General features: G+C 51.2%; 3 protein-coding genes across 4 annotated transcripts in view; 1 reads left to right on the forward strand and 2 right to left on the reverse strand.

Moving 5' to 3' along the window:
- The window catches only part of LOC143374249 (uncharacterized), a 124,483-nt gene that overhangs the window by 71,903 nt on the left and 32,366 nt on the right, over positions 1–20,214 (forward strand). The gene's annotated exons all lie outside the window — the stretch shown is intronic.
- On the reverse strand, positions 3,368–6,240 carry LOC143374261 (tubulin alpha-1C chain). The gene is made up of 5 exons (XM_076822252.1): positions 5,851–6,240; positions 5,559–5,786; positions 5,216–5,474; positions 4,973–5,125; positions 3,368–4,844 (listed from the first exon to the last, which is right to left on the reverse strand). Exons 1-5 carry the CDS (start codon positions 6,105–6,107, stop codon positions 4,587–4,589), a joined length of 1,155 nt encoding a protein of 384 aa, XP_076678367.1. The 5' UTR covers positions 6,108–6,240; the 3' UTR covers positions 3,368–4,586.
- LOC143374265 (nuclear receptor-binding factor 2) lies at positions 6,673–8,740 on the reverse strand. 2 transcript variants are annotated; one of them, XM_076822263.1, is made up of 3 exons: positions 8,446–8,740; positions 7,877–8,211; positions 6,673–7,806 (listed from the first exon to the last, which is right to left on the reverse strand). In XM_076822263.1, exons 1-3 carry the CDS (start codon positions 8,467–8,469, stop codon positions 7,329–7,331), a joined length of 837 nt encoding a protein of 278 aa, XP_076678378.1. In that variant the 5' UTR covers positions 8,470–8,740; the 3' UTR covers positions 6,673–7,328. The 2 variants fall into 2 exon arrangements, with proteins under 2 accessions (XP_076678378.1, XP_076678379.1); XM_076822264.1 differs by having other exon boundaries at positions 7,877–8,133; positions 8,446–8,733.

Here is a 20,214-nt window from a genome sequence, read left to right on the forward strand (position 1 = left end):
GTGTAATATAAAGGGTTCTCTGACCTAATCTATGTCTCGAAAGCTGTGCTACTGGAATGACCATCAGACATTAGAGCATCAGACTCTCATTAAGGATTATGGGCCATGCGCCATGGTCAATGAAAAATCAATTTTCACTGCGTTCCTGTAGTAGAGGAGGGTATTAGATAAACAGTTACTTGCAATATTCGACGAGAAGGTGATGCATGCATGTTAAACAGTGACACATGTTGAATGATATCGGTGCATCGCGCGTCTAACACCGCGCGAGCACGGTTCTCTTGCGTGATTGCAATTTTCCTTTACTACCACAGATAAGGCCGGAGCTACGACCTAACGAGGGAGATTGATCGAGCAACATCGCGAGAGATTCGATTCGGTTCCCCAACTAAACTCAATCAGCAATGTGTTCTTCACTATCCAAATCGATCGATTCGCACGCGTTTGTTTGGCGAACTCTCAGGGCACCGATCCCACGGATTGACGTGGTACGCGGCGAGTCGCGAACAACCGTGAGATTGTAATATCGCTGACAGTGTAATATTGCTGATAGAACGCAGCAACGAAGGCGACGATGAGAACGAGCGCAAACCAGTCGCGACGATTAATTCTTACCGACTCCAAATGCTGCCTTATAATACCTAGAGGAATCGCAAATCGCTTGCAATTTCGATGGTTCTCCTAATTAAGAGGAACGGGGACAGACCAGGGAATCTCTGACGAATGAATGTAGAAAATAAATATTAAGTTTATTCGGTAGTCACGCTACTAATGAACATACAAGCGGCTAATATGCGAGTTAACTTAAATTACTAAAATCTATGTACAAGTCCGTCTTGCAGACGCTCCATGGCCCACCCTCCAAACAGTCTATGCCCTCCATTTGTCGATCCAATTCGTCGGTTCGATGTCATGTTGATTGTCTTCTAATCCCGACGGTTTAAAACAACGTTCGGTATGGGGTCTATGTGAGAGCGACCCTGGAACGCCGTAGAAGCGGACGTAGAAGACGGCGCAGGTTTCGGTGGCCCTTGAAACATACAGGTCTTTGCGGTTTTCAGCAGCCGACCGTTGTTCGCCGTTCGCCAGTAGACCGTGCGAACCGCCTGCTTTCCGGCGACGTAGCTTACTGCTCCACCGATCAACATCTGAAAGTAAAACGTACGGAACGTTAGTTGTCCAGGCAGAATTCCAGGAATATCGAATTGTGAAATGCGACGGGTCGGTGGGATAAGTGTGGTACCACTGAATACGATACGGTCCTCTCTAAGGAGGTCTGCAACGATCTGGGCGAAATGAGCGTAGACTAGGTGCTGGGAATTGAGTGAAAATCCTCACCTTTGTATACTGTGACTGGTGACTAGATCGTTGGAATAGAACCGAAAGGATTCTACGTCCAAGTGGCCTGCAGTAGCTCGAAGAGTTGGTGATTTAGCGAGGGTAGTCCCGCTGCAGGCTTCGTTGGCTCATCCGTTCGAGGAGAAAAGCTGAACTGGCGAACAGACCTCCTCCGGTGAATAATTTATACTTACGATTAGCACGACGTCACGGGATCTGGTGATAAGGACATGCTCGCGCGTCATTCACCGTGATCACCGAATCCTCGAGCGGCGTACGCAGCTCGGTGGTCCCGGTGGTGGGACGCGGACGTTTTTACAAACGGCGTAACCGAGATAATTTAGATAAACAAACCAGTCTCGTCTCTGCCTACCCATCGATGCATCGTTATCGGCTCTAACCGATATCTAGCCGACCGCTCTGGCGCAATACAACGCCGATCGGTCAACGGACCAAAATATGCGTCAGAATATTTTTTAAACCGTGTACCGCAACTTTTCCCCCGTTAAGTGTCCGTCCATCTCTTCCCCGCCGCCTTCCTCCCGCGCTTATCTGCAATTTTGCGTCCCTGTTCTTAGGAAAGATGAAAAGCGTTTCGCATCATCCCGATGCACTTTGCTTCTGACGTCGATCTGTGCAACTCATTTCTGTGATTCCTTGCGCGCATACGTCACATTCTTCGCGAATTTTCGCACAAAGGAAAATGTTACAGTCATCGTTACTTTCATATGCTTGCTCTATACAAGACATTATAGTGCATACATATATTTATCGAGATGTACGGAAATTCGTAGCGGTCAAAAGGTCTCGTCTTTTCCAAGAAACTTATTTTTATCTTGTCGAAGAAATCGGCCACCGCGTAAAAATCGTAACGTGTCTGTCACGCAATGCCCATTGACTGTTGAGTGCAGTCTTATCGATTAATTGTTGATACAACCTATCAAAAACTTAATCCCGAGTGGGTATCGTTTCGCGGGGATCGCGGTTAAATTTACTTAATCGCGCTTGCCCTTGCCTTCTTCTAGCGCACATATGTATGTAGAAAATTCATTCTATCGTAGAAAGCTTTACGGCACAGGGGCTGGAACGGTCGCGTGATCAAGCTAGACACGTGGTTTCTACTAGGATGAAATCGTAATCGGCGATATAAAGAGAAAAAAAGAACTCGTTGATAGCTCTCCTTTCGCAACGCGATAGTTATCTGAGAGCTCGCGCGTTTCGCGTATTACCAGCTCCAGACAGATGCAAGTACATACAGACGTACCGTCGGCGAACGGCCGATGGAAAATTTGTCCAGGGGCCACGACGAACGGTCGCTCGACGTACATGTGCGATTCGAAATCGCGTTGGATGGCAGAGGACAAGCAGACCTCCCGGTTACCGCGAATTGCCAATAATGCGCAAAACGCTAACGCGTGCGTGCGAGAGGGAGAAGTGGCATCATTCACGTGAAACTTTCGTGGCCTCGCGAACGAGTGCGAGCAGACATCGTGATCGTGATAGACGATTACCAATTTCGATAAGGAGCTCAGGCTCGTGTCTCCGCTTCATCGATAACCGAGCACGATATCGTTGAGCAATTCATCGGGATTTCTGCTCGATCCAATTATGCCCGAGTCCGAATCCTCCGAGTCTCCGAAGTGGATCGCTAAGGCTGTGTCTGAATCGCGCTCAAAGAAAGATAGATTAGATATTACACGGTAACGATCGTATCATCGCAGGGGGCATGGTACTGTTCGATTACCCAGCGATACATTATCGTTTGGGGTTTACTGGAACGCGTGTCTGGTGATGGATCGAAGGTTTGGGTATTCTCCAAGTCCAGCATCGATACAAAGTTCACCACGTCATCGTTCCGCGCGGGCGAAATTTATATAAGTTGGCAGAACGAGAAACGGAAAAGTTGATGGAAGTTTTTGTTGACGGGCGATGAGTCACTCGCACCGAACGCGCATACATGAGCGTAGAAAGCGCGTATGCGTCCACAGAGATATAGGTAACATTACACTCGCTCCGAGATCAAGTTCAATTATTATCTGCTATTGCACCATGAAATTCTTTTATTGTCGTATACAGAAATTATCGTTACAGATAGTAGCGAGCACGAATGCAGTTGGTTTCGTGTAACTTTTCATCCCTGGGAATAGCGGAGACTGAAAATGGACGAGTAAGCGATGTACGCACTCCGTACGACCCTAAACGAGCCTCGGCTCCTTCTTCTCGTCCGCTTTTTTCCACGTCCTTGCCCCGCCGCACCGCTCGAAACCAGTCTACCTTCACACCCGCAAGATCTGACCCACTCTCCTATTTCACTTCCACTCGCTGGACAATCTCGACGATCTCGACACGCGTGGTCAGCGAAATACGAGAAGTGGGCCTGCTCGGCCGGCAGACGTAAAGTAAACACGGGCCGAGCGCCGAGACAATCGGCGAGAAAAAAACGTGGGAAAGTAAACACGCGCGAGGCTCGGTTGGGGTCGCTCCTCGGGCTTCTCGCTCTTGCCCCATTGATGCCATTGAAGGATACACGGCAGTCTAAAGGGGAACGTCGTGGACGGGGCTGTTTGCGCGCCTTGCTGCCTTGTTAGTCGCACTTGAACTCGTGGCTCGTTCTGGCATCCGAAATATCTGTAACGGCTGATTCTACGTTCTAAAGCTTCGCTACATCTCTGTTAGCACGTGTACCTAGTTCCCCTTGAAACGTCCCGGCGAAGCGGGCTTTCGCTCTAAATTAATCGTAGCCTGATCGTTTCCCGATAATGCCGATAAAGTTCTAATTATTCCCAGAACAAAGCAGGTGATGTGTCGTTATCGCTAGGAATTACCAGTTATTTGAAGCGCGTTATCAGGAGCACGGTATTACGTGAACCGAGCCGAACCGTGTGTATTGTTATTGTTCGTTTCGCGAGCGTCGCGCGTGTCTGACAAGACAGCGAGGTGATTCCGCTAGTTGGAATAGAAATGGTCGCGATTCGTTATCGATGCTCCGTACGCTCGTGTGCAGTGCAAACAGTGAGGCACACACTGACGACTGGTGCCAGAGAGTCTACCAGTCTTATCTCCAGCCGGATTCTCCACCTTATCCCCTGCAATCGCGTAGCTCGTTCTTTTCTTTTCTCCCTAATCCGCGATACGAACGCGAATTAAGCCTTCTTCGAATAGCTGGCACCTTGCGGACCTTGCAGTTTCCTTGTTCGATACTTGTTTGAACGCGCAGCCAAAAGGAGGGAGCTTGCGCTTTCGGGAAATTACGTCTCGACCTCCTTGTAATCTTCGATCAATGCCGCCATATTCTCTCGAGCATCCTGGAAGACACTTTCCTCCATACCTTCCCCTACATAGTGATGAACAAAGGCCCTCTTCTGATACATCAAGTCGAATTTCCGCGCCAGCATTGTCCACGCGTGCCTGACGGCGGTGTTGTTGCTGATCATCGCCACTGTCCTCATCGAATTGGCTAAATCTCCGCCGGGGACCGTCATGGTCGGTTGATAATTGATTCCTACCTGCGGGTTCGAAGCGCAAATTGGCCAGCGATAATCGTGCAGAGAATCCTCGTCGCAGCCGATTGTTTCCGAATGAAGCGACAAAAAAATTCAGTTGGACGTGGAACGAAGGGGTATACGAGTACTACCTTGAACCCAGTCGGACTCCAAGTGACGAAACGTATAGACGGTTTCCCCTTGAGCATCGCGATCGCTCTGTTCACGTCATTCGGGCTTACGTCTCCGCGGTAGAGCAAACAACAGCTCATGTAAGCACCCGTGCGTGGATCGCACATTACCATCTGAAATTCCATCCGATGAGACTAGAAGACTCGCGAGCTTACCAACGACTCGACGAATTTACCGCGAGCACGTTGCACTCTCATAGGCACCTGATTCGCCGGCTCGAAACACTCGAAGGTGATCTGCTGCGTGGATATCTCCGAGTGCATGGCCTTCCTAGCGGTGGTGAAGGGAGCGTACGTAGCCAGGGTGAAGTGAATCCTCGGGTAGGCCACCAGGTTCGTCTGTATCTCGTCCAGGCTCAGGTTCACCGCTCCCTTGAACCGCAGCGATGCCGTCACGCTCGAGGCAACTTGAGCTTCCAGTCTGTTCAAGTTGGTGTAAGTTGGATTCTCCACGTCCAAGTTCCTGCAAGCAGTCGGGGGAATCAGCCCGCAGCTCGATAAAACCGATAAAACCAGTGGACGAGTCCGAGTTTCCAGAGGCTAGCACCTTGCGCAAATGTTGTACAGAGCCTCGTTGTCGAAGACGAAGCAGCAGTCCGCGTGGTCCAAGCCAGCGTGCGCGGCGAACACCGCGTTGTAAGGTTCAACGATCACGGTGGAGACATTAGGAGCTGGACCAATAACGAAGTCTAGCGTGACCTGTTTCGGATAGTCGCGCGACAGTCTTTCCAGCAATAAACTGGCAAATCCACTTCCAGTACCACCGTTCACTGATCTGCGTAATAGAAAACGGTAACCCATCATCGATCAGCTGTCCTCAAATCCAGATCTTCCTTTACCTGAACACGATGAATCCGGCTAGCCTCGAGCACGCCTCCACCGTTCTACAAACACGGTCCAGCACGAAATCGATCGCCTCCTGCCCGATCGAATAGTACCCCCTCGAGAAATTGTTGGCCGCGTCCTCCTTCGCAGAGATCAACGACTGTGGAGAGAACAGCTTCCTGTACGCGCCCGTTCTGATCTCGTCGATTACCGTAGGCTCCAGATCCACGATCACCGTTCGCGGTGTCAATTTTCTCGTCTGCAAGTTCATTCATCATCCGCTCAATGCTCATCCTCCCCTTCCGACTCGAATCATCCCCTCCGTTTACGTAGGTACACACTTGTGCCTCGCAGAAGAATGTCCAAAACGACACGTCCAGTGGCCGATAGTCCGGCCGAATACAGCCATTGGGTAACACGCCATGCTCCAAGCAAAATAATTCCCAACAGGCGTTCGCCACTTGCACTCCAGCCTGGCCTATGAAAATCGTCACTACTTCACCCGATCCATTCATCGCTCGACCGTACTCCCAGCTACGAATTTCACCGGAATTTGCGCTTGCGATCAACTGATACCGACCGCTCTACGTCTGGATTTTCAGAATGGTTACACGGATAATTTTGCTTATTTTTTGACATTTTCTGTTCCTAGACTTTCTGATTCATTGCGGAGTATTTGACGGAACCGGTTAGGTTCGCCTCGGAATTGAACGTGTTCATTTATCGGGAGAGAGTGTCAAGTTTTTCAGCGCGTCGATAACGCGTCGAACGTCACGCTAGAATTCAGACAGTGTCGCGACTAATTGTACTATAAAAACAAATTTCATAAGAAACAGTAGTCTTCGAAGAGATTTATTGCGCAACATTAGGTACACGGTATATGAATAAAGTTTCCCAAACAATTCCTATGGGTCTGACGCGACGGTAACATTTACACGAATTAAGCAACACTCGATAATAGTAATGTACCGAAATTAGACGATTAACAACAATCACATACGCTTTTACATGTTTCTATTACGGACACTCATTATTACACTATTCGCTTTTGCCTAGACACGCCGAAACGGCAGTAGGCAGTATTTTAATCTCGAAACCATTCGCTTCTATCATACTCGCACATAGACGCAAAAACGTATCAGGTTGACTCGCAAACGAAACAAGTACATGCGCGGTTATGCCATAATATGTTACACCTATAATTGATATGTAGTTTGATCCCACCGAATAGCATTAAACGAGTCAAAATCTGCTGACACGCGTCAGAGGTACACGCTGTTTCTCTTTGTACAATAGAAATTTTGATTGCGATGTATGTACTTGCACGTCGAAAATCGTGCACCCAGAGATCGAATACTGTAGCAAATTCTACATGAACGTTTACATCTATCACTATTACAGATACCAGTGAATTATACAAACAATATCGGTATCTCGTATGTCATGGAAAAGTTGGTTCGAAAGGAAGGTTTGTCATTTATTATCTAATACTTTACGTGGACGTAAAATCGAAAAGGGGCATCTCGAGAGGCGTTAGAGGCGGTAGGGGTGCGAGTCGCAAAGAATGTCCGTTATCCGATGTGGTTTCGTCGTTAGGACTGACAGACGCGGCTTGAAGCTGTTCCGTCAGCTGGCGGACTTCTTCCTCTTTGGCCTCCAACTGAGTCAACAAGCTGCCAACGAGACAGCGTAATTGATAATTAACGGTTTTAAGCTCCTCAATAACGGTGCCAGTATCTTTCGGATGCTTGAAGGCTTTATCTTCATTATTTGGTAACGGAATCAGACTCAACAGGCTATCTTGCTCTTCGATTGTTCTATATATAGCTTGGCGCAAAGTTCCATCAAACTTGTCCGATGGCAGTTCTATGGCATCCTTTTCAAGTTGCTTGGGCGCTTGTTTGCTAAGTATTTCTCGCTGCTGATTTTCTAGCGTAGCTTTGTACTCTTCGTATTGAGCTTGTTTCATTCTGCAAGATACACGGAGGAATAGTCTACGCTACGTGATTTTGTAACAGTTTATCCGTGTCCGGTACTCACCTAACTACAGCCGCTTGTCTTTTGTGGTAGTCTCTTTGCAGCGCGAGGGATTCTAAAGTACCAAAAGAGTGCAAAGAGGTGTTGACGGCCAGAGATGGTTGACTAGATAAACCAGAGGTGTTTAAGTGAACGATGGTGGATCCGAGTCTTGCTTGGGCTTCTCCCAGGAGGCTGGCTGCTGTCTCTTGACACTCCGCTGCTTCCTCGTACCGTCCTTGTAGCAGCAGGGCTTCGGCTCTCCTTTGCCTCTCGTGTGCCTTCGGTAGAGAAACTCTATGCGTAAATACGTCTATGCCTATGCGAGGGATGGCATGGGAAAGTGGTGGGCGAGTATTCTTGAGAAAGAGGAACGGAAAGTTAACAGATGACATTCGACAGCTAGGAGGTAGGAGACGACGTAGCTCGCTCAGTCGCATATTTCTGCTAAATTCAACCGAATGGCTCGCGCGAGCCAACACTGTGGACGATGACGAATGATCCTGACGTGCATAAATTGCTGATCGCGGCGGAGAAAAAATTCTCAGTCCCCCACGACGGTAGGAGGATCGAGAAAACGAGGCGACACTTACCGCGTTCAGGATTGAAGTCTCCATGGCTGATCAGCTGATCGAGTGACAACGAAAACAGAGAGGCAACATGTGGGTTATTTTCTCTGATCATTCGTTAATGACGCATATACCGATCGAGCTTGAAATCCCTGAGTCTTCGATCATGATTCGATGAATCCGCTATTTTAATATCTGGATATAATCGTCCCCGAGCGTATCGCTTGATCCTTTAATTTTACGAAATTAGACGACTATCGGTCTGTATTCCACTGATATCGTATCGGTACGAGAACTTTGTTACAAATGGACACTGCAGCACGAAGCTACGTACACGAGACTATAAGTTGCGTACGAGTACATAAATCGACGTAAAACTGCATAAATGTTGGCGGTTTTTTCTTTTATGCATTGATATGGTGAAGCGAAGAGTATAAAATAAATAAAGTTGTCAAGGTTCGTATCGACGAACGATAAGTTTGGGGCCTTCGAGTACAAAGAAGCTCCGTTATCAAACGAAACGATCGAGTTGACGAATTCGTCCGTTTCCTGTGTTGCAGATGTCGCTGTAATCTCCGAATGGGACTTGGCAGGAAAATTTTAAACTTTAAACGTATCATTGGTAGGTACTTTTTTACGCAACTAACAACTACATGCCTAGAGTAGATAGCAGAGCTTTTAAACGAACGCGCTAAGCTAGTACGGTTAACTTTGCGCAACCTGTGGTAAAGCACGCGTTAATAGGTTTAATGGGGCGAGAGGATTGAATCGTAACTGAAAATTCTGCTCGCGATAAAGTGCCTACGCGTATCGTTGCGGGCGGGAAATTATCGGAAACAGCAACTGACAGCAACGTTAACGATCGCCGGGGAGTTTTACACGGGTATTACGCATAGTTATAAGAAAACGTCATTAGATTCTGAGACGGCTTTGCAATCACAGTACCAGAGACACCGAGACGAGAGTCGAAAAGGAATTGAGCGTGGGCGCGAAGCGATGCCTTTATAGGAATACGAGAATCAACGTGGAAACTTAATTATTCGGGTTATCAGACGCGCGTGTGCGTGCGCGCGTGTATGTGCTTTCGTCGAGTGGTTCATCTATTAGAAAATAACGTTGACCTCATCTCTTCCGACGGGATACGAAAAACGTTTCGGCCTCTTTAGGATACGTTGCTCTGGCCGAGGATCGCGTTGCCGATCTCGGCGTAAAGTTCGGTCGATCGGTAACGCGATATCGTTCGTATCGAAAAAATTATCAGCCAGAACTGGAACGATCCGTATCGTTCGAATTCGAGTAGGCGTAGCCTCACTTGCAGACAGCAATTAATCTCCGGTAAGATCGTTAAAAACCCGTGGTGAACTCGTGTCGGCAAATCGGTTCGCATAAATTGTCATCGATCACCGGGGACTTGGCGACGAGTAATTACATTACGCGATCCCGTCCCCTATTTAACGAACGCGCCACGTCCGATGCTACCGAGCCGGTGGGTTTTCACGGTCCACCGGCTCGAATTAGTAGGATCCTGGCCGTTTGTTTTCTCACCGCATCAGTCGAATTAGCGCCCGATTAGTGGGCGAACCTTTTGGGCGCCGAAAAAAGATTCCCACGGTATCGACAACTCGGTGAGAAAGTAAAGAGAAAGAAACCTTCGAGGTACGCACGACGATGCGTCCCGTAGCTATATTGTTCGCCAAAGTGATAACGCGTAGCTGGTTATCAGAGCGGAAGGGTATAGGGTAGTCGCTACGTTTTTGGTTTCGAATGGACCGCTGCACAGGTTCGACTAGACGGGTGAGAGTTACGCAACGATATAGGTAACTCGTAATCCTGGATCAGGGGAAATTCGAGTTTTGCCCGTGGCGCAATTCCATCCGAATATCACGATTGGTATATGGAGGCGCTACAGCTACCCTATCGCTATCGGATAGCCATCGGCGGCTTGGCTCGGCTTGGCGCGAGCGATCCGGCATGCGCGGCCGTCGCGTCGCCCGTCGGCCATCGGCCATCGGCCGTTCTCGTGAATGGGCACGGCTCGTGGACCAAGCGGCGGCCGTATGAATGAAATAGTAAATATAATTGACAGAAGGGCAGGCGTGGGCAGGCCAGTCAGAACAGGCAAGCAGAAACAGGCGGAACGAGGTGCAAGACGAGAACGGCGCGGCGCGGCGCGGCGTTTAATACGCGGCAGGCGTAGGATCGAGGTCATCACCTTTCTATCATCCCAACAGCCTAGATAGCGTTTTTTCCTCTCCCGCCTTTTTTTTTGTCTCTTTTCACGCGGTTTCGACAGCCTTCCTTTTCATCGTCCTCGATACGCTGATCTTCCGGCCACTATTTTTCATCCTGACCGCCGGCGTCTCGATCTATCGGCGGCCGGTAGCTGCGGAAACGGAAGCGACTGGTCGAGCTTTCAGTTTGGATTAGGAGGTAGAAAGTTGTCGCGGTAAGTAGGAATCCCTGTTGGTCCTGCAGCGTTGAAGCATTACGCGGCGATGAGGACAGTATCCGCCCTCGGCCGCCGGGTACTGGCTGGAGAACGTTGAAGGAGAGCTGCGCCAGTTCTTGGCCGGTCGGTCTGCCTTTTCTCTCCTCTCTTCTCTCTTCTCCCTCGGCTCCCTTGCCCGTGCAGAGTCGTCGAGTGACGACCAAAGACGGTAGGAAGGTACGGTTTCCGGTCGCCCACGCGACAACCTAGTCGGAGCTCTCTCGCGTCAGGCAACGCCGTTGTGAAAATCCTCTCGATTCAGGTGTCCGGATAGCGCTCGCGGAGTGGTAGGCCTGGCGCAACACCCTGACACCATGGTGGGGAGGGGGCAGGATCCAGTAAAGATGGAGAACGATTTCTAGATTCTTACTACACTCTCGGTCCCGATGCAACTCTCCTCCTTTAACCCCTACTTCGCGTTTCCGACTCGTTCCACCCCTCGTCTCTGTTTGCAATTCCAATTCGATTACGCAACCGCTGATCGTTACATAGGTCTGTCGGTTGCGACCGTGTAAGACCGTAACGAGTGGACCCGCCGAGAGCGCAGAGCCCGCTAGGGGTTGATTCGACTCATTGTGATCGATCCTCAAGGTTTTTGCCGTTGTTGCGCGACGGGACGCAGGATTAATGATACGTTTCATACTCATTTCGGTTCATTGTCGATACTAATCGATTACCGGCTGGGCCGTGCTGGGCACGAGTCCGCGCGTCATTAGTTAAGATTGGAATAAATTTCGGGTGAAAGTGGTCTAGGGCCCAAGGGTCGATCGATCCTGTTGGTGATAAATTTACCTGTCAATTAAGTTCATTTCAGCTTTCGGCCGCTCGAGAAAATAGCTGCACGCTCTCGGGCGCCGACGACGTCCAGTCCGACAGACGTAATTAAAACCACGTGGCCCGGTTCCTTTGTAAACAAATCGATTGACGCAACACTACGACGGTACGGTACGGCGTGGAACGCGGCACGAGTGGCGCGGGGAACGTTCTTTTTTTTTTATTATATAAACAAAAACCACGCGTCCTCTCGGACGCGGTAATATCGTCGGTTAATTATCAGCCAAGTATTTTTACCAAGCGACCCTTGGAAGTACTTGATTCGCTCGTTCTCTTGAGAAATACGCTCGAACCGAGCCAAGGTAATATGCTCCAGACGAGGTAATTAGTCAGAACGGGCGATGAGACTGCTGGCGATAAAAGTATACGACATTTCCAAAGATGCTGCAGAAGCTTTTGAGGATTTCTCTGTGAAGTTTGGGTTAGCGTGACGCCGCGACATACATCTTTCTTCCTTCCCTTTTCTCGCCTTCTTGTCTCCTCTCCTTCGCTCTTTCGCTCTGCCCCCCCCCCCCTCCCCGTCCCGCTGGATGCTGTTCCTCTCTGAAAGTCCCTTCAAAGAGGTAGGGCACGCGAATGTGGGAGGGAGAGTTTCCGGTCGCCCACGCGCCTTCGCAACAACCACTTCGCCGTGGTATCAGGGACAAAACACGTCCCGGCAGATGTCTCTTCTCTTCTGCGCAAATGAAGAAGTCGCCTGGCATTCGGCAAATATCACGAAAGCTCCTTTTCCTTTACCCTTTGCTTCCGAAAGCTTTGGACTTTGGACGGGTCGTACGGGTCGAGCGTCGAGACTCGCGAGTCCTACTAAGGGTAGGGTGCGACTGCCTCTCTGTGGAAATAGAAAGGTAGTGGCGATTGCGGGGCTTAAAAATAGCAATGACGACTTATCCGTCCACGCGCGCAAACCGATCAGGTCGTATCGGTTTCGACTTGGACGTAGGCTTCGCTAGAGGCAGGTCAAGGCATCGCATCGGAGGGAACACAATCGCGAACCACCCCTGGCACCCTCGCCATCCAGCCCATCCGACCGTTGCGCAAGCAAGTCTTCTCCCACTCTTTGCCGCCTATCGCTTTCGTCTTTTCTTTCCTCGTAACGAGCCACACAGTGGAATTACAGAAGAAGAAGAAGAAGCTCGGAAGCGATCGAGTATTCGTGTTGTCGTGGACAGGAACGAGCCTCCGCCGCGTCGCCTGCCAGATACGTATATACGTATTTTTCTCTCCGAGGAGGCTGCAGAGCGGGAAATTCTGTGGTGGCCGATTCCAACGGTACATCCGAACCACTCGAGGACGACTCTTCTGGCTTCTGGCCGGTACACGCACCACCCACCACGAAAGTACTCGAGAGGAGCGAGGATTGTTCGTCCTCCGAGAGGGGAATTCGGCGTTAAAGCGACCTCTTCCCTTTTCGTTTTCCTTTCTGTTCTTCCTTTTCTTTCGGCCGGCCATCTAGTGGAAAAAGAAAGCCACGAGTGGACATTTAGGGGCGTCGAGGCGAGGCGATGCGATGCGACCGTGCGAAATCGGCTTCGCCGAGAAGATCACGGTAATATTGAATAATAATATGATATAATTTAATAACCGTGCCGCTCGATGATGTCTAATGACGATAATGCTCCAGTACGACCGCCACCTATGATCAGGAGGGACGCAGGACTTTACAGGTTGTTCCATTTAATCGACGTTTGTGTGTTTACGCGCGCGCCGATGCGTTTCGCTCGATCAACATTCCGTTTCTCCTCCGTTCCTCTTCCATTCGCCACCAATATTCAAATCTCAGCAGAGCTAATTCCCTGATAAGTTCCGAGAAAGCGATTCGCTAACAAGTTTAATTGCTTGAAACGATGTTGATCTCCGGGAGCGTAGGTAATCAGAGTTCGCGTAACGTTGTAGGTCTCGCAGTCGCGACTCGATCGATGTCCGATTAAATTTCTTTTGGCAATCGAGTCGCCGGTATCGTAAAGACAAGCGTCTCGCGTCGGAGGAAGGTAAAGAGCGAAGGAATCCAGGGAAGTGGCGGGCCCGGGGAGTCGTAATTTCGGGGCGAGTCGCGAGGGTTGAGGATCTGCTGTCGAGGACCGAGAGAGAACGAGCGGTGGACTTTCGACTCGACCGATCACGAACGCGACCGCGACGCGAGGCGACGCGACGCACCGCTCTACGAGAAGGTGAAAAGACGAGGAACAGGGGAGGCGAGGGAGGGAGTCGTGCCGCAGGAAAAAATATAAAAAAGAAAAACGACCGGGTAAATAAAGATCGACCCGTCTCCCACGCCCGTGACCATTGTTATTATATATCCCGTGGGGTATTGTTCCCATGGGAAAACTGGACAGGCCCGTTCCTACCACCTATAAGACACTGGTGAGCGAGCCAGAGAATATGCACGCACACACGGTTTTACTCGTCCCTCTAGCCAGACTTCAGGTAACACACTCCTCTCTTTCCAGACGTGTGGAGCGCGCGCGGTGCGCGCAGCGTGCGATGCTTGCCTCTACGAGTCCACACACTCGCGCGGCTTGCGTGTGGCGTGCAGCCACACTTACGAGACAAGCAGCACGCTCGAGCGCAGATTTGAGATATTGTGGGGGGCGTTCACCTCGCATCTCGGTCCTCGTGGTCCACTCGCGCGAGTGGACACACACGGGCGCGCTCGCACGCTGGCACACGCGAGCGGAACGCGTAACGCTGACCAGGTGGGTGCGTGTGTCTCGTCTCCTCCGCGTTCTCGTGCGTGAGGCGTTGCGACGAGTATCAGCCCTGGTGCCCCTGGTGGCTGTGTTGCGCGGAGATGCGTATATATGGTCGTCTTTGGCCGCTGGAACGCACACACGCGCACACGCGCTCGGAACCATACCTGCACGTATACGCGCAGCGACGGCACCTCGGTGGATGCTTGAGGAACAGGGTGCGGCTCAACCCACCTCGCTTCACTTACCTACCCGTATTAACTGTCTAGGTAGGTATATCCAGGCGCGAGCCACGCACGGCCCAGGATACTATGCCATATTTGCATCCATGATCCAGGACACGTGTGTATCCACGGGAGCGCGTGTGCGTCCTTTTTTCCCCTTTCTTCTTCTCCTCCTCATCTTCTTCCCCATCGTCGTCGTCCTCCCCATCCTCGTCATCTTCTTCTTCTTCCTCCACTTGGTCCCTCTCGGTCTACTCCATGCACGCGACCATTGCCTTCGCCGTGTCTCTACGTCTTCCTTTATTTTTTATCCCCGTTTTCGCCTTTCCTTCGTCTCCCCTTTCTCCCCTCTCTGTTTCTCCCCCGGCTTAGGTACCTACTCGTCCGCGGGGATACGCACGCGAGTAGGCACCGTCGCCGTCGCGTCGACCCCCGATGGATTGTAAATCCATCGATGGGAAGAAGAAAGGGGACATCGATTCTTCGCGGGTTAGTCACGACCCAGCGGATCGTCGAAACGCTCGCGTCTATCCAGCAGAAATCCACCGACCGTTGGACCACTGGAAACCAGCACGGCAGCGCGCGTACTCGCGACCAAACTCGTTAGATGCAGGTCAAACCGGCGAGCCGAGAAATTATCGCCGCGCCAGCGTGCCTGGGCCGCTGCTTGTGTACGAATTGTCACACAGGCCGATCCTCGAGAGATATCCTGCCTCCGTTTCTCAATGGACGCGCCTAATAGCGGAGTATATTCTTTAATTAAGACGCGCGCAACATTTTAACAAGCGTCCCTCAGAAATGTGGCACCTATAAAACTTAATACGTTCATAAATCCGTGCTCCAGAGAATTCTGCAGACCACGCGACACGGCAGGCTTGTAATTTCTCCGAATAGAAGAAACTGTTGGTTATACGGGCGTACTCGTAACTCGCTCGCAATCATCCTTCGGATTAGGACAATTAAAGATTCCTCGCGGAGACATCCGGAGCTATTAAACGTAAATCCACGTTGCCGCGCCAAAGTACTAAGCGCACGCGCTGGAAAAAGTTGAACACGTAAGGGATACCTAAATATTGTCTTTTTACGCGCACGCGGCCAAGTACTCTTTGGAGCCGACAAATTAATAGCCGGCTAGCTAGTGGCCGAGGAAAGGCATTTGGATTCCTCCCTCGGTAGCCGGTCGGTTTGATTATTTTATCTTGGATCGGAGCGGTAGCCGTGGAGCGGGAACAACGCGGTGAAAAAGCGAGAGGGATCGCGTAGCTCGTGCCACCGTGTACGCGCGTATCTTTCGCGGTAGAACGGCTCCGACAAGCCTTTAATAATCAATTTATGAATGAACAACCGAGCGCCGCGCCGCGCCGCGCCGCGGTGAAAGTCTCCGGGCCCCTGTGGCTCGACAGAGACCTCCGTCGTTCGAATGGACGAGAAGGACGACAAGACGTGGCCTGCGGACCCATACACCCAACACCCAACACGTTAAAACACGCATCGTCTATTAATATTTTGAAATCACGGCCGCGGCGAGCACGTATACCTGCGTACGTAGGTACACAGGACACCCGACCGATTCGACGTCTAACGAGGCAGCTTAATCCCTAATACCTATGTAGCTACGGTCTCGGATCGATACGTCCTCCTCGATTAACCGACCGCAAAGAGAGAGAGGCAGGCTATCAGGCTGCTAGCACCGAAAACGAAATTCCAGTAGCAACGAGTCTCTCTGTTAATTTGCACGCACGCGATGCTTCGGCCGCGCGGGGCACGCAGAATTGCGTGCAAGCAACGTCTAAAGTCTAAAGCGAGCCTCTGCCGTTCTCAACAATATGCTAATCGGGTCAATTAAGATAAGGAATTATACGCTCCCCTGGCAAACGCAAATCAAACGCGGATACGCCAACTTATGCGGCTATAGTTTATACTAGGCGCTTCTTAATGATCACCATCAACCGCGGAGGTTTATGATCCCGTGCTCCGAGCTAACGAAAAGAGGAGCACGCTGCGAGGAGGAGAAGAGAGGCGACGCGAAGCGACCGGTGTGTGTCGCAAGTCTCTGCTCTCGCCGATAATAATCTACGAGGCGGATTATGGTAGTCCAACGATGCCAACCTTGAAGAGACTTAGCGATGTTACCGTGCCGGCGGACGTGGACGATTCGTCGTTCGGCGTGCAGTGTTTGGCGGAAAAGGGAGGAAACGGAGTCGAGGGAGGAAGATGAAAGAGAGAGGAGTTATACGACGCAGGATGAACGGAACGCCGCGGCGCGCCGTCGGTGGTGAAGCACGGTCGTGTGCGTCTCGATGAAATTAAGACTGGCCGTCACGATTATTATATCAATTAATTACGCGGTCCTGGACCTCGCGATCGTGCCATCCGGTTCGGTAAGTCCGGAGTGGAGAGGAGATGGGAGGCCAGGACGAGCCGGTGGGGATCGGGCAACACCGAGCGACTTTGCGTGCCAACCGATCCAGACGACGCTCAGAATCCCAGGAATTCGAATAACGAGCCGGCTACCGTGATACACCGCTCGACGACCACCTTTCCGATCCTCATCGATCTTCGTCCAGCCGTTCCACGATCCACCGCGGTGTTAATCACGGCTTCTCTTCCCATCCTCGCTCCGGCTCCACCGCAAGCTTTTATTTCGCGTATCCAGCTCGTTTACCGGAGGTGACGAGGGCACCTCGGCTGAAACAGGGTTCATACTTTGACAAACCTCGGTGTAAGTCGTTGATTGTCGACGGCAATACCTGCTATCCAATTTCGATCGACTTATCCACCCGCGTTGCGCCGTTCGTCCATACGATTTATGCCCAGCGATCCGTCGAGGAGGCAGCCTCCTCGAGGCGGCTTATCACGAGCCCACGAAACTCCGCGAGTCCCTTGGACAGCGCGGGGTTACGGAGAGGAATACGCGAGTAAATCCAACGTAGGTGCATAAAGACGCGACGAAATACGAGCGGGAAGGCTCGGTGCCGATACCTCGTCGAAGCAGAGGAAGGGATACGGAGGAGAATGAAGCAGGCGAAGGAGGGTGGGATATATTCAGAGGAAAAAGGAAAAGGAGGACGAGGAGGAAGAAGAGGAAAAGGAAGACAGCGAGGGAGAGATCTACTGCAAGGGCGCGGCGAGGGTCCGAGATGGAAAAGAGGGAAGAAAAGAGGTGTGGCACGAACCTCTCTCCAGCATTGTCTGGCCGTACAGCTCGCGCACGCCGCGCCGCGGCCGGGACTGGTCCACGCACCATCCGAATCTATCTACATACGGCATATAGCATACCATACGCGCTCACGCATAGGAAAAGAAGTCTCCTCGGGGCTGCGTGGTGCTGGTACGCGCGCACTCTCTCCCGGTCCGTTGGTGTCTCTGTTACCGCGCCATCCCCCCGAGGTGTGGGTGCGTGCGTGTAAAGGCTGGCCACGCGTGTGAGTAGCGCGGTTAACTCGACGACCGCAACACAGCCGCACATCAGACCCAACAGACCCGACCGGTATTCAAAGTCAGAACCACCGGGAGGGGAAGAACGGTGAAGAAACTGCGGGAGGACGGAGGACGGAGGAGAGAGGACCGGTAGAGAGGGAGTAGGCACGAGCCTAACTGCAACCAGCATCCCACGCGCTTGGACCAACATTTAGTAGGCTCTCTCGCCCTCTTTCCTTCTCCCTCGCGGCTGTTGGCTTCGCTCCGCTCGTCCCGTCTCCTTCCATCTGCTCGGTCGATCCCTGTTCGTTCTACGCGGGTAGGTATGTATATAGGTACACGACGGGACATACGTACACGGTCCACCATTAGACGCGAGTACGCTGCTTAAGATCGTCTCTCCTCTCCGTCTTCTCCACGCGTCCTGTCCCTCTCCCTCCCTCGCGGTTCATCGCGAGAACAGAATGATTCCCCTCGCTCGTAAAGAGACGCAGCGCGTTTCCTTCGTACGCGCACGGGACGACGAGACGCGACGCCACGGTAAGAAAGTCGAAAATTCGTGTGGAGATTAGGTGTTCCGAACCGTTAAGCGACCCCTTGCACGTGGACACGCGCAGCACGCGCTCGCCGCACCGACACTAGGAAATTAGATACGCGCGGCCCTATTAACTAATTGTACCCGAGTCGGATCGATGTCCCGGGGCCCAATCGCTTTATCGCCGATTCCTTTCCGAGTCGTAGGTAATTATGCCATTCCACTGTGACGCCACGGCGACGGTTCGAATCGACGTTTCCTCTTTCCAATTACATACCTACTCCTTTTCATGCGAGCTTGTCTTCTCCTCGGGGTGATCGCGATCTACTACACGCTTCTCTCGCGTTCCAACCGTTCCCTTCGCTCGAGAGGACTCTCCTCATCGACACGCGTAGTCCCTGTTTCGAAGGATCTTCCTCTGGACCGAGGCAAGAAAGTCGAAAGTTGGAGACAGTGTTCGCGGTACCGTGGGCACTCGGCATTCGTAACGTTAGCCGGTCGAGGATGTCCGCTATATAACGTGGAGAAAATTAATGGTCGTCGTTACTCGACTCGTTCTCGAGCTCCGGCAAGGATGCGGGGATCAATGGCGGAACAACGAACCTCTAGCGTACAGGCTTGCAGAGAACTAACCGTGCCGAATTTTATTTCTCTGGAATGATGTATTACGCGCGGCTTGGCCTGGCGTGACTCGGTCTCGCGTCGCGTCCACGCAGACGTATCGGTGACAAGATGTTAGAAGACTACCTACGAGTCCATTCGAGGATGCACGTTTGAAGCGGCAGGCCGTGGTAGAAGAGGCTCCCTGTTCGCGGGAACACGCTCGCGAAGGCGAAATCGATCGATCATTTGGCGGAGATTGAAACGCCAATCGAGGATGCCGAGCTCGTCCGGTTCGAGTAGAAGAGTCGTTTCGCTGGTAAGCCGAGTGTTGGTCTAATCGCTCTAATCGGTGCTGTTTCGTTAAAAAAAGAAGCGCAAGAAAGAAGAAGAAGAAGGAAGCTACTGCCGCTAGAGGTGGAGGCAATCGACTATGTACATAGCATCGCGGGACAGAGATCGTTGGAGGTGACGAATTCCATGGCCAATCGTACATGCTCGACGAGTGAACGTTTTAATTCGCTGCCGGTTCATTGAGGCGCTTCAGCCACGTTGACCGACCACAGTGGAATCCGACTGAACCACCTCTTGCGGGATACCGCCACGAGTTAATGTAGTGCGTATTACACCATTACATGTTCCGTTTAATCATGCTCCGCTAATCACCCTCGGACTTCCTTTATCGCTCATGCCGTCCCCTCGTCTCCAATGGCAAGTGCAAACTTTTTCACTGCATTCTTTACTCGAGATCGGATGCCCGCCGACTATCCTGCTTTTCCACGCTTCTTCTTCGGGATCCCAGGGTAAACTACATACAGGGGAGACCGGGTCTAGTTGATACACGGGGCAAGTTGATACAGAGAAAAAGTAAATAGTTCTGATACGTACAAATTGATCGTCTAAATAACATTTTTTCATTCATTTTGTATGTATTTTCTCAACTTTTCATTTACAATATATTAAAGAGGAAGTACCAAAGTATATTTTAGCATATTTGTTATC

This window comes from Andrena cerasifolii, chromosome 10 (genome assembly GCF_050908995.1).
Source record: "Andrena cerasifolii isolate SP2316 chromosome 10, iyAndCera1_principal, whole genome shotgun sequence".
NCBI classification, from domain to species: domain Eukaryota; kingdom Metazoa; phylum Arthropoda; class Insecta; order Hymenoptera; family Andrenidae; genus Andrena; species Andrena cerasifolii.